General features: G+C 34.7%; 1 protein-coding gene across 5 annotated transcripts in view; it reads right to left on the reverse strand.

Annotated features, from left to right (window-relative positions):
- The window catches only part of STXBP5 (syntaxin binding protein 5), a 104,423-nt gene that overhangs the window by 40,107 nt on the left and 49,142 nt on the right, over positions 1-15,174 (reverse strand). For all 5 annotated transcript variants that reach the window (XM_058800799.1, XM_058800797.1, XM_058800798.1 and 2 more), the window contains exons 8-15: positions 11,399-11,522; positions 10,276-10,354; positions 4,363-4,517; positions 3,264-3,336; positions 2,993-3,140; positions 2,693-2,760; positions 1,574-1,614; positions 487-707 (exon numbers count right to left, since the gene is read on the reverse strand). In XM_058800799.1, the coding sequence (XP_058656782.1) occupies positions 487-707; positions 1,574-1,614; positions 2,693-2,760; positions 2,993-3,140; positions 3,264-3,336; positions 4,363-4,517; positions 10,276-10,354; positions 11,399-11,522 (909 nt within the window). The remainder of the gene's footprint in view (positions 1-486; positions 708-1,573; positions 1,615-2,692; positions 2,761-2,992; positions 3,141-3,263; positions 3,337-4,362; positions 4,518-10,275; positions 10,355-11,398; positions 11,523-15,174) is intronic.

Genomic DNA, 15,174 nt, shown 5'->3' on the forward strand with positions numbered 1-15,174 from the left:
AAAACAGTGACACAGCAAAGTTCTTAACAGATTTCAGGGCATGTTTGGCACATTTTTATTCTTCTAGCTCTGCGTACTGCAGAAGTTTTGACAGGACAGATGGTAATTACGAAGATTCAAGGGTCAACTCCCTAAAATCTTCAAAATTCCTCAACTCCATAGCTCATTCACTTCTGTTATCATTATACCTTTGATACAGACAAGCTTTGATCCACTATTTGTTTCCATAGAATGACCGAAGAATGATTATTGGCTGAAAAGCCTCAAAATGTCACTGAAAACCATCTCTCTGTGCAATATTTACTTTTGCTGAATTTCATAATTAATTACTTTCTCTCCAAAAACCCACACCTCTGTTTCGAGTCAATTACTTTTGTCCATTTCACTAATGTAACTAAAGACAAAAACAAAAAAAAAAAAGAATTGCTACAACAGTCTTATTATAGCTAAATCCTACCAAGTTAAAAAATGGTCATAACTCTTTACCGGAATGACTTCTGTCGTCACTTCCTGCTTGCTGAACCTGTAAATAATGACATGTGCAGAAACTCCAGCTAGGCACAGCATTCTACTTTCTGGACACCATGAGATGATCTGAATAGCGTATGGATCTTCATCTACTATATCTGTGTTTGGCCTGTCATCTTTATTCCGTGATTTTTCAAATACTTTGGCTGTTTTTAGCTTATAGAGTACTTGCAGCGTTACTAGAACAAAGCAGAAAAGAAAAATCAGTTTTGATCTAAATATATAGCTAATACATTGATACAGCTAATTTTTGAATTGTACCTTCTCAACTGGAATTTCAATTCTGTGTTAGATTTTTTTGCAACTGTCTACATGCTGATTTCAAACTTCACCAGCATATTGTCTAATCAATGGCCCAAATTACTGCTATAAATACTAATCGCAACATTAGGAAAACCTAAATTTCTCCTCTTCCATATTTCACTGGTTCTACCTGAATCACATTTCCCTAGTTCACCTGTAAGAATGTCCTATTAGAAAGATTCTAAAGTTTTTGCATCAGTAAAGAGGATACTTGCAATTTCTCCCTTAACAGGTTTATTTATCTGTTTCAGAAAGAAACTAAGTATCTTTAACAGAATCTCCTTTTGACAGATCTATGCTGAATAGAATTTTTAAGTACACAATCAAGCAGGTTTGGCTTACCCACCCTCCTCTCTCCCAGGTTCCCCTCCCACTCCAAACCGAAATTAAAGATCTGTAACACTCCAAACAGTCCTCCTCCCAGCTTTTAAACATATACACTGCATCTGCTCCCTCCTACAGCCACACACGCCTTAGCCTTTTGGAAGCTCACCAGTTTTCCACACGTTTTTAAAGACAACTGATGACGATTCCAAGATTGCTTTAAACAGCCTTTAACTACCAAGAGTAAGCTTAGTTCCAACTAGAGCAACTCAAACATCAAACTTTGTGCCATTTCTACTTTGAATTCTTACTGCATTTTTCACTGTGAGCTGTGTAGAATATCAGAAGTAATTGGCCCTTTAACTGAAGAGAAAAAATCTAAAACTGCACAGGAAAAATCTCTACTGAAAACACTTACTTGCTGACGCATCCCAAAATTTAATTGATCCATCAGCATGCCTATGAAATATAAAAAAAAATGAGATGATGAAATGATTAGTTGGAGTGCTCGACCTCTGTGGGAAAGTACACCGTTAACATTCTATTGTTATTAGTCTGTTTAGTGACACTTTATTTTCACAATTTGTTCAAAGCTGATATTTTACCAACATGGGCTCCAATTACTATGGACAGAAGAGACTAGAAAAACATTTGAAAGGAAATTTCCTGATGATCCCACTGTAACATATTCATTTACCATTTTAAATACTGAGGCATACCTTACCATGCACTGTTTTTTGAAAGATGCCCTATATTAGGAGTAACACTTGTAAAGAAGATGCCTAAATATACAGTATCCCACTGTTAATGAGTCACCTAACTTGTTTATTTAGCCTTGAGTTTGAGAATCAGATGACTATATTTTTTCATGACTGTCTCGAAGTCTCTGCAATGTGTAGTACAATGTGACAGTAATCCTGATTAGGGCTAATGAGCTGAAAACCACTTTAGTAGTTCTCTCACTTTCAGTGATACACTGCACAGTTATAAATTAAATTTCACTTATGTTCCTTACAGTAAGGAACTGTCTAGTCCTAGTAAGGAACTGTCCTTACAGTAGTAAGGAACTACAGAAAGATCAGTCTCAAAATGATCAGATTTAAGTATTTGCTATTTTCGATATAAAAAATTGGCTTCTCTTTGAGAACTGAGCTCAATAACTACTTAATGGACCTACCATGCTTTAAAACAGTACTCAGCTATTTTCCAAAAATCAAATACTAAAAGGTAATTTTGATCCAAGGTGCCCTGCAATCACAATAAATAAATGAAATAAACATAAACATAAACATAATAATAATAATAGTGTTGCCTGTGAAGCACCTGCTATCAATCTCTTATTACCTTCCCTTCCAAGTTCTGCTTTACTTTCTCAGTAACACGTCAAGGAGATTATGCCAAGGAAATGTCTGGTAATCATAGTTTCATGAATCTCACAAACCACTCATACAAAACAATATTTTACAAGAGAAACAAAACATTCCCACTTCTACTTAATGAGCTAAGAAAGTTATTAGTAGACTATGGTATCACTTACCCTGTAATAATGATCTCTGAATAGCTCTGAGTGATCACACCCCAGTTGCCTCCACTGATAGGCCATTCCTGGAAGATTAACAAATACACTGAGGAAGAAAATATCATACAGTGCAAAGTTAAGGCAAATTACTGCAGATCCTCCCCAGACATTAGCCACACATATCCTCCCCTGCTATTAGTCACTGTCAAAGGCTGGCTGAGTCAGGTGTAGCTTTGGTCTTAGTATGGCCACTCCTGTTATTCAGAGCTTCTGGTTGTCAGTATTTTAAAATAGAAACATGTGTAGTTGATGTTGTACCTTCTTGCTGTAACCTTGACGCTTCTGTCGAGCACCAACTGAATAGAGTGCAGGTATGAGATCCACAGGACAGTCAGCAAAATATTCACAACAGGTAACCGGAGACTCGTGTATAGTCAAAGGATAGGGATTCTCAAAGATAGGATACCTTTAAAGAAGAAAGAGGCTAACTGTTAATCTAGGGAAAACTTAAAAAGCTATAAAGTAGAACAGCAGGCTGATCACTGGAGCCAATGATTAAAAATACTTTAAAGATTAAGAAGATTCTTACCCATTTTGTGCAAGGTCAATCAGTACTAAGTCTTTTTCTAGGAGAACAACTACAGCATATGGTTCCTGAAAGTCTGAAAACAACAACAAAAGGTTACCTATTGGTAAATGGAGCCCATGCAAGCACAGCCTCAAGAATGGAATCAATGCTTGCACTCTGGCAGCTGAGATTACGAAGTCACTTAGTTTACTATAGTTTTTGAAGATATTTTATAGATGCAGACTCCTCAATCATCCAAGTTAAGTTTGGAAAACTCATGTTCTTTTATTCAATATTCTCAACAGCTCAAATAACAGAAAAAGGAGCATGCAGAGTAAATTCTATAAGCAGGTTATATGAGTGAAAGAGCCAATTTCTGAGTAACATTCTCCCACCCCTGAACTGCTTTTCCTTATATTCAGTGGAATTTAAATTTTACTTGCTTACAAAATGGCTGAAAAGACAGCTGACTTGACAGTAAAATAAGAAACTTGAAAAAGTTTTCAAAGTTTCAATTGCCCTCTTTCAGCCAGATCTCAAATTCCAAGCTAAACAGTTTAATATACTCTGATGGAAGCTGACAGATAAAACCATTGGAATCATCAGCAATATAATACTATTCATCTGAAATAACTACCTAAACTATGATAAGAAATCCCCGGCTGTAAAAGAGAGATTACAGGTTAGTTTGAAATCCATCTAAATATGGGAATAATAAAGCCACTAAAAGTTTAAAATAATACAAAAATGCTCCTCATGGTTTAGCACTGACTGGAAAGGCCTTATGTGCCCAAATATGCAGAGATGCACACATCTGCTCCAGTAACTACAGCTTAAAGTTGTAATGCTTTTGGTCTGCACATGCTTTTGGGATTAAAAAGAATAAAACATGCTATGAGTAATTGGCTTTTTTCTAGACACAAAATTGGCTTTATAATGAACTATTCTATTCATGTTTTGGCAAATAAAACACATTTCAGACAATAGGAATAACAGATGTTGCTGCTGCAGTCTGATCCCCAGAGATAAAACAGAAAGACAATGGTAAAGAATTGTCTGATGGGATAAAACTCCAACGATAAGAAGTCAAGGCACAGAGAAAAATCTTTACAGAACCTACCATTAGGATATGGAGTTTCACACAGGGTTAGAAAATCAACAATAGAATAATCCATTTCTAGCACAGCAGTACTTTTCCCATGCATGACTGTTAAACAGGGTCTTCTTCCCACAGTGTCATATGACAAGCCTCCTGAGAGAATGATGAAAGGCTCCCTGGAATAAAGCAGAAGCATTGAGGATCAAGTCAGGATAACACACTAAAAGAGACTGGGCAGGTTTTGCAACCTTATGATAAAATTCAATGAAATATCATTAAGCAGAGATGGAGTAAAAATAATGCAAACCTGCTCCCATGAAATATACAGCTTGGGTATGTATTTCAAATCTAACTCTTGTTTAAGTCAAACATCTCCCCCAAACATTTTGTTGACTTAACCAATCTTTATAACTTCTTGGCAAGATGAGATTTTTTTTTAAATTGTACTAATTTAAAGTTGCTTCCTTTCTACTGAGCTGCAGATTCTGATTTGCCAACAGTCCCATTTTTCCATAACATAAAACACCCCAGCAAAATCAGGAAGAAACAGTCCCATTTACTTGCTGTACAGTAATATGACTGTCTTGGAGATGCAACCAACTGCTGGGTAAGCTTTAAAGACATAACATCTGTTAAGTAACTTCACACATTTACTCTAGATGTTTTATCTGTTTTTCCCCCACCACCATGCACAAAATTCAAGAAATGACTTTGTCTTTCTTTATTCTCACTGCAAAATCAGAAAGCCAAGTAGAGAAAAGCGGAGATATTTCTTCTAGTATTGAAAAGAGTTTAGAAGCTTCCCTTGAAACTTTTTTGAAAAGCCTTTGCTGAAACATATGTTTAAATACATCCAAATATTTCCAATATGCACATAATTTACAGTTTACTACTTCATTTATTTAAAAACAAGATGAAGTAAATATGTTAATTTTACCAGGTATTTTCTTATTTCCTGATTGTCAAGAATCACTCATTTTAATACTGCTTATGTTTGAAATAGGACATAATCCTTTTGAGAGAGTAGAGTGACTGTAAGCATGCAGCTTACATAAATGTTACTCATTACTGACTATTGCCTGAAATTTCACATTATATTTCTGAAGGAAAAATAGGCACTTTGCATATCTATCACTTGCCTCTGATCTACTTTCATGCTCACTTTCAGTAGAAGTTCTACCCTTCATTTGCATCTTCCTTGGAAATAGCTAGCATATAAGTATCTGGAGAAAATTTATACAGGAAAAAAACCCTCCCTGATATATTGTAAAAAGAGAGGAAACCTTTTTTTTTAAATCCTTTCCTATAATACTATCTTTCTCATACTGTCTAAATGTGACCTATGACCCAAGATTTGATAGGATCAAGGAGCACTGCTGGCTGAGGAAGAGACCTCAAAGGAACGGCCATAAACCAGACCATGGGTCCATCAAGTTCAATATCCTGCCTCCAACAGCAGCCCAGAGTGTATCTCTAGAAGAGGATTGTTTTCTCTGAGTATTCATTTAATCTCAGTTTTTCATATTGAAACTTCACACAATTTTTTATGGTCAGGTCCTTGAAGAAATTTCAAGAAAATTATACACTTGAACTTAGTCAGGTATTTTTCAGGATGTTAGTGAATAGAAAAATACTGGTGAGGTCTCATTGTGTTGGAATGATTTACTGCAGTATTTTTTTGTCCATAGAAATCATTAGGTTTTTGAAACAATAATGCTGCCAGGACAATTTGTAGCAATTATCATATTTGCAGATTCACTGGGATCAACTGACATTAACAAAGTAACAAATTTCAATTTTTAATTTTCATACATCACAGTGACAATTGCATGTCAGCTTCTCCAGGTTTTATTTCTCAAGGTAATCAAACTGCTTTGGGCAGGCTTGCCAGAGACAGTATCCTTTAGATGCAAGGAATGGAAAAGCTAAGAATAGAGCACACTCATCTGTCACACAGAATTTTCACAAATGACTCAAAGATTAAACCTGACTTGAGTCTGCCAGAAAGACCACTAAAAGTTTGTGTATGAATTCTTCATATTTTCATGAAACCATGGATTTACCACAAACTGTGCATTTTCTAATTAAAGTGTTGCCCTTCAGCTGTGATACATATTAAAAGGTTAGTGCACATCAATTAGAAATACATAATTTAAAATAAAAATGTAGAAGATTTGTACTTTGTATAATAGATGAGACTGATTTAGCTTTGGAAATTACATTTTACCTACCTGAAACAATGGAAGACATTTTAAAAAACTCAGGATTCAGATCTTAGAGAATTGCTTTATAGCATTTTTTAATAGCAATTTATAGCAGCTGCTCATGCAGAGATTCTTTGAAACAGTTCAGCTTCAACAGGTTTGCAAGTAATCCCCTTACATGAATTTCCTCATCAGTGAAAAATGTAAAATCCCTTGGAGAATACTATAAGAAATTGACTATAAAAGGGGGCAACAGGTCATTGACAAAAAATTTCAGAAAACACAGGATGAGGTCTTGCAATGTATGAATACATAGCACAATTGAGAGGTGAGTGGCTCACAACCTAGGAGGATGTTTCTGTTCAATTTTAGAAGTAAACTATCAAATGTGAGCCAGCTTCTGACAATCCAGATGTGTGATAGAATGGTATACAGAGAAATCAGGCCATTGGTACCATCTGGCTTACTTTTCAAACCCTGACTAAATCTGTGGAGAAGTTAATCCTAGTATGAAGATGGAAAAGACTTCAAGAGTTAGTTTACCTTAATACTTGAAGTCTTGAAGTAGTAGTGAAGATAAAACTATGAATTTATTTTGGGAAGTGTGGTTTTAAACTAATAAGCTGACACAAGAAAATAGCAGTATTCAAACTAAATGAACAGATTATCAGCTTTTACCTGGTGGGAGGTCCCATCACTAATGTAACTTCGGGATCCCAAGTACACAGAAACATTTCACTAGAGATGACTCAGTCAGTCAATGAGAGCTGCATCAGCTACCAAGACAAAATACTTCTGAATTACGTTTTACATGGAGACTTTGGAGCTCTAATGTCTATTAGACACTGGCAATTTTACCATAATGCTAATATGAACCAGAGTATTTTACCATAATGCTAATATCAACCAGAGTAAATACAGGGCTCTGATCTTGCACACGTGGAAAGTGGTGTCAGCAAGGACGGAATCTGGAGGGGGAGGGAACTGCACAAGGAAGCTTGAGAGTGCCTCTAGAAGAAAAAGTACATATAAAAGCAATATGGGAACCAGAAAGCACAAAAGGTAAGCTACCTTTGAAATTCAGTGCTTCTGAAAAGGATGAAGTATTTTAGATGAAGAGTGGCTGCAGTACAGTGACATTACGCTCTGAGATTGCCAAATGATGTCACTTTGCACAAGGAATATACGAAGAATGTACTTTTTTCACCCCTTATTCATAATAGTAACCTTTCTCCCAGAAATAAAGCTACAGACATACTCTTGTTGTAGCGTAAGTTACTTTGGCTCTGGACACCTCACTTTTTGCACTATTTGCAAAAACCTAAAAACCAAACCGACCAAACAAAAAGCAACAAAAAACTCCACAAAGTTAGCAAGTAAATAGGTAGCCAATAAAGCCCAGGAAAAGCCTTATGTCCTTCTTTTGTCCTGACCCCAGTTTTACAATATGAAAAACGAAATGCAGGAAAAAAAAAGTGAGGAGGAATTAAAAAGAGCTGCAACAGTAAAAAGAATAGTGCCTGTAGCCCTTAATATGGGGTACTCAAAGATTATGGTCCTTCCTTTTGCATGGTTCTGAACCACTTTTCCCAAAACCAGCTTACTAGAATTAGAAGCAGTAAAAAACCCACTTCAGAGCATATCAATGAAATGTTTTCCACTGGAGGAAATACTGAAACAGACATAGATCTTTGAGCACTCTGAATAGGCAAGGGAGAAACAAAAAAGGGTTGATAGAAAGATGTTCAAAATAGAGCATGGAAATAGTTAACATTTTTTCCTAATAAAGATTTTAAATATAACTTAAATAAGTAATAAATAGTATCTCTTAAATGTAAGCTTTTTTGCTTTTTTCTGATTCCTTCTGGGTTTTTTTATAATTTGTTTTTTAAGAACAGCTATCATGAACTGCCATAGAAAAAAGTTTGATATATTTCTTACATTGTTTCAGTAGCCTGAAAAATTTTGTCCTGTCCAGAAACGATTCTCCTCTGTGCTACAGAAATTAAACCATTAATAAGAAATGACAGCACTTTAGATAAAAGTTAAAATCTTGCTCATATTAAACAATTCCAAATGATAAATAGAAAAACCTATCAAAAATTCAAGTATTAAAAGGTAGTTCTGTCTTGCCTTAAAATTCTTGTAAGATTACAAGAGAAACTGAAAATTGAGTACAAACTGAAGTACACATAGCAGTAAATGAAAGCAGATTTCCAGTGCACTGCTTCTCTACAACAGTGCAGACCAGTGCAGTTTTGCTTGTTGCATTTTTTTTCCCCCCCTCTCTTACTTAAAGTTAAGGAAGGGTTATCAATAATTCTAGATTTAATAGTACACTGAAGATAGAAAACAATTGTACAAAATTGTAGATTTAACAGTACACTGAAGATAAAAAAAAAAAAAAGAAAATAGATTAGAGAGAAGAGTAAATTGAAATGTATCAAATATCAAAACATTCAGTTTGGATAAACACCAGAAAGTGAAAGGCGCAACAGAAAAAAAAGCCAAACCAGGAAAAAGTAGCTTCCCCAAACTATCAAGATTTATTAGAAATTATACTAGAATAAACTCCTCTTTATACTATGTGAAAAATCAGGTAGTTTTCACATTGTAATACTATGTCACAGAACAAGCTCCAAAGTAATTGTATCTTTCAGAATGACTATTCAGAATAAAAGAAGGCTTTTGATTGCAGAAATTGTAACTTGTTGAAGCTGAGATTTTTTTATTATCTCTCTTTAAATCAGATTTTGATATTTCAGTTGAGAATGGATTTTGCAGACAGATGTAGACTTTTGCAAGTAAAATACACTTTCTAGATGATGACAGATTTTTATAAAACTGGGAGCCAGCGACCGTTTTAAGTTTCTATTTATCTCATTTTTAGCAGAAAATAATAACGCCTTAAGCCGGTGATATTATGAGTATATAAACACAATACTGCACTGTATCATTTAATAAACCATCTTCTACAGATTTGAATGCCTGAAAAGCAAATAAAAATGGTACACAAACCCCCCAAATACAAAAGAAAGCAAACAAAAAAAAAATCAGCTTTTGCAAATAGCTGAACAGATTTCCATGAATATTTTATCTTAATATTGCACTTTTTACTCAAACATTTTGGAAACACAAATAAAAGAAATTCCACACAGTTCAGGAAATCCATCCACCCTAGCTGCAGTCTGGGTAACAAAACATGCTACTTTATAGATCCTATAATTGCATCTGAGCCTCTTGTTGCAATTACTGCTTTGTTACATTCTCAATATGCATAATTGGGCATATTTCATGGCATAGAAAAACTACATGTACTAGAAAAACTCCTGTTAATAACATTTTAGGGGGAGGAACATGTATTCAAAATTAAGAATATTCAATTTGGGATACTATTTGTCAAAGTTCAATTTATCATGTCTGTATTTTGGTGTCTTCTTTGCTTCATCAGCCTTTTTTTCTTCAGAACTCTCAAAAAACTCAGCAAAAACGCATACAAGTTTTAGTAGCATGAACGAAGAGTGTAGATAATGAATTAGCAGCATCGTTAGTTTGTATACAGTAATTCATTCACAAAAATTTCTGTATTTTATTCATCAATATCTGATTTATTAAAGCTAAAACAAAGCTGTACCATCAGAATATGCACCCCAACAACAGGGAAACAAAGTCCATTCCCAGAGTGTTGTACTGTTACATATGCTCATTTTGCATACAAAACAATTCTTACCCAGCTCTAGTTGTTTTATATTCCACCTTAAGGATAGGTTTGCAGGGTTCTGGCTTCTTTCCATCCTTCAGCTGCTTTCCTAAAGTAAATTATTTTCCTGTGTTAATCTTGCAGTTCCATAACATTATGGCAAGAAATGAAATTCACTGTGCAGCTTGAGAAGTATAAAATTCACACAACATATATTCAACAACTTTGACAGTAATAGAGTATGCCTTGGAATAATATAATTAAACATTTCTTAAAGCTCTCAGCACACCAACTTTGAAGGTTTAGGAAAAAGAGCAACTCTAAACCTGATTGCTGTAGAAAATTTGTTTTCAAACATATAATCCTCCCCTAAAGTGCTGTTTTAAGTAGCACTAGGAGATTTAAAATTTATGTTGTGCCTACCCTTTTGCAATTAAAATTGGTCAGCTTACAAGTAAAGTGAGGTTTACCCTAAGTATTGTCCTTAAGGGCTAAGACTTCAATTGAGCATGAAAAGCCCATTCTCTCATAATTATCCTTACTGATACATCCACACTTGAAAATCTTAAGTAAATAAGTTGCAAAGACATGAAATAGAGACATGCACATCATGCCTGGCATTTGTGTACAACTTACTAGAAGAGCAGCAGTATACTTCACAGAAGAACAACATGGAATGATAATTTCCTAGATTAACATTAATGCAAGACCTCTCAGAAGTGGGAACATCGTACCAGATGCTATTCTTGTTCTGTTACAAACCCTCCCAAAAATTTGTGTGGTAATCTACACATTTATACATAAAACAGGTACTTGCTTATATGTATTTTAAACAATCTATGGGATTCTGATATAACAAAAAGCAAGTCCTGCAAAATATGCATTCGTTAACTCTGAGATCAGTGTCATTGTCTAAAAGACAAGCTTTAAGTTTACAGAATTAGAGAAAGCTGAACAGATTTGGGTTCTTATTTCATAAAGATTTTTCTTTTTCAAGTGAAATCTATGAGAAACGGGCATGACTGAGAAAGATTTTTACTGCATTGCAAGTACACTTTTAATACTTGTTTTTTGCAAAACACAGTTCTATTAAAAACAAGTTCTCTGTGTTTTAAGAGCTGTCAAGTGCATTGGGTATTCATTTTCACCTTACCATGTGGAGTGATTGTCTGGAATGGTTTGGTAGGAGATTTTACATTCCATATGGTCAAGGTACCATCTGAGTGACTACAAATGAATTGTTTGCCTTCATGATGCCAAGCCACAGAGTGGATAGCCTATGCAAGAGAAAGCAGAACAACATCAGCTGTGTATCTTATTATCATTTTATTCTTATACCTTCCTCAATGACATTAAACAGAAAATGCCAATTAGAAAAATTACTAATTAAATAATACCTATCCTATTATGTCTTAATTTAACCACATCAAGTTTTCCAAGCTTTTTTTTTTACATGAGTGGTACTTTCAGACACACTTTACCCATCAAAAATACTGTCTTCTCTGTTTAGGGGGAACCTACCCTCCTCAGCAGAGTACTGAAGCACTCTCCCATGAAGGGTAACATGAAAACAATAACTGCAAGCACTTATTTAAGCTTTGCTAACCAAAATTTTCAGTATTGGGAAAAACATATTGTCCAGACAAAAAATATGGGATGAGATTATTAAGTTCAAGTACTACATATTGTTTTGAGATGTTTATGTGAATGTGCACAAGAGGCAAGCATTAGGTCAAAACTTCCATAAAACACAAATTGAAGTAACAAGATTTTTTTGAAATTATGATGATGAAAGCAAAGTATTAGCCTGGTCACTCTAATATTGCAATGGCAGCTTTGAGGTGCAGCAAAGCACAAGAATCTACTAGTAAATCTTTCCATAAATACAAAATCATCTCTAGATTCCTAAAATTAGGAATGGAATAATTACACCATGCCACATAAAAGCTACAGAAAAATCAGCTAAATAAATGAAATCTAGTTGCTGCCTTCAGGCAAGAGGAAAGTAAACAATGATGCAAAGAATACAAATAAGGCAAAAATATTGACTAGCAAGAAAGGATTGGTGCCATTTCTGCTTCCAGCACTTCTGTTAGTATATGGAAACATGATGGAACCATTAACTGATATTCAAAGGAATTTTAGTTATAGCATGAAAGTATCAGTACATAATGAAACCTTAAAGCATTTCTCTACTATCCAGAAGGTGCAAAAGGAACTGTTAACTGCAAGACATATGGAACTTTGGTATTACTGAAAAGCTAAATTTTATAATGAAGACATTACTAAGCTAGAAAAGCAGGTGCTGAATGAGTGAAAACTGATGGACTTTACCCTCAGTGGGTACCTTCAGTAGTGATTCTGTCTGTAAGAAGGGCTTACACTCACTCCAGCTCTGCAGGGGCCTTGGGATTATTTCCTCTGTGAGGAAACCTGGGTGTGTGAGCAGTAGAGAAATGTGACCAGCAATGACAACCTAAGCAGTAATCACTGGGTGAAGAGCACATCTCAGGACAGATCCAAGTGAGCTTTGCTCAACCTGATTATACACAAATCAGGTCTTCATATTTCATGAAGTTATACAGAGAGACAAGACAGGTTCCAGCAAACTGAATGGGAGAATCCAGAGCTTAAATGATAGAGGAAAATGGCTATGCTACATGAGTCTAGAGTCTCCAAAAAAGATTTCCCCAATATAAACTAATATAACATCTGGACATATGTAAACTACATATTAAGTTTAGCATTTCTTTGTGAAATTTAATATTGCTCCCTATGTATTGTGGAATCACTATAGATTTTTTTAAGACAGATTTTGTGTACCAGTATGACATTTACACATGTAGCTCAGAAACAAACCTACTTGCCTCACATGATGTGTCCTACTATCAAAGTGAAATTCTCTTGCTCATTCTGCCTGTCAAATAAATTTTTATATAGCAAAAACTGGTATTATAAAAGAAATCTTGCATAAATATTGAGTTTTTATTTACCAACATCATACCAAATAAAGCAAAGGGTCAACAATTTTGAGCGTGCAGACAGTAAAGAGAAGGTTGCATTTAAAAAAGCTCATCACTGACAAAACAAATGTCTACAGCAGACTTGGCAATACAATATAGTCAGTACATTTTACATTATCTTCCATATGAAGTCTAACCTTGACAACAGTAGGCAGCCCATAGTGTAAATGAAACAGTTTGATTCACATTTATGTAGAAATAGGTCTTAAGAACTATTTCTACAGTAAAAGAGCAAGTTTCACAAAAGGAAGCAAGAAAAATCTGAGAAATGATCACTTCTTTCCTTTCTTGAAAGAGATGCCAGGAGAAGGGAAATGCAACAACTTGTTACTCTTGAAACAGCATTAATGCTTAAGAAGATAAAAAGATCTGAGCACAAAGGAGAAGAATGACTGCTCTCACTTTCTGCAAGGAACATGGAGGTTAAAAAAAACAAACCTCTGAAAGAGAACAACGAGCCTTTTGGCTTTATGGCTATTTACTGCCTAGTTTTAGTCTCTTTAGTTTAAGAGTCACTTGTTATATTTAGTAATGCAGCTAAATATTTTTTAAAATGTAACTGAAAAATATGCTTTATGTTTTTTTAAATAATCCAACTAACAACTCTGTGGGCTGATAACTTTTGCATAGAGCAATATCCTTTGCAATCACACAATTCACAAATTCTTGTAAGCCTAAAAAATAAAAACCAACTTCATAAGTAGCTCCAGCACTATCTCAAGGTACACAACAAGCTGGCCTAGTGACAAGAAAGTTATAATGAAAAGAGTGCAATAACCTTAAGTAGTACGAGTTAGCTGATAGCACTAGCAAGAATCTCAATCACCAAAACAAAACTGATATCTGAAAAATCATCTCTATACACAAGAGCAAAGAAGTTTTAACATTTTCCAGAGTTAATATTAGTGCTGGAATCTGGAGGAATGCATAAAATAGAAAAATGGAGCAGAATCCACTGTGTCTGCAAAACAAATCTTCTAAGACACTAAAGAGCCACTAGGAGTAGTATATTTTTTTTCTAATATTTTACACAAAACTTACTGATGCAGAATAAAACATTATGTTTTAATCTTAATTCTCACTATGATTAAAACTTCCTGTTTTCTTTTTGGTACCATAATGCAGCAGGAAGCTTATATCAGCTGGTGCAGATTTAACTGTGTCACAAATAATTTCTGGTCACATGGGACCAGAAAGTAACCCCTTATAACAAGATCATACTCAAGTATCACAGATGATTGTTGTTATATTTAAGGCATTTGTATCTATTATTGGAGTTGTCTGCACAGGTAAACTAAGTCCTGACCTAACTTTCATTCTGAGTCCTTCCATCTACGAACATGAACCAAATTCAGGGAACCTTTACAGAAACTCAGAAAGAACTCCAAGAAAAAGGTAACCAACTTTGTCTAGATAAAACTTTATATTTAATTAATTACCACTGTAAGTTTCCTATTAGAAATATTCCTACTATCCCCTTCATTTACTTCAAATTTAAGGTACCTGTTCTGAACTCTAGGGAAGTTTGTTTCAAAACTTCTGAGACAGTTATGTATTTTCTGGGGAAGTGGGGAATTGAATCTTACTTTTTTGACTAACAACACAATTGACTTTGCTGTCCTACATATGCCTAAACTTTATTAGAAATTGTAGAATCTATGCCTGAGTTTTATGTAGAGACAGGCTGTACTCAAACACAAAATCAATTCACCATCTGTTCCAGAAAGATGATCCCATGTGGAAAAATTACTGCCATGCTGCCTGCAAAGAAGGTGAGTATACCTGATTCTAAGACAGAAACATTTTTGCAGCTACTGCAGCAGTTAACTAAGGGAGACTTAGCAATCACAAATAAACCAAGAAAAGTCTGAGGAACAAAATTAAAAGCATTTATATGCAAGACTCC

The sequence above is a fragment of the Ammospiza caudacuta genome, chromosome 3, assembly GCF_027887145.1.
Source record: "Ammospiza caudacuta isolate bAmmCau1 chromosome 3, bAmmCau1.pri, whole genome shotgun sequence".
In the NCBI taxonomy this organism is placed as follows: Eukaryota; Metazoa; Chordata; class Aves; order Passeriformes; family Passerellidae; genus Ammospiza; species Ammospiza caudacuta.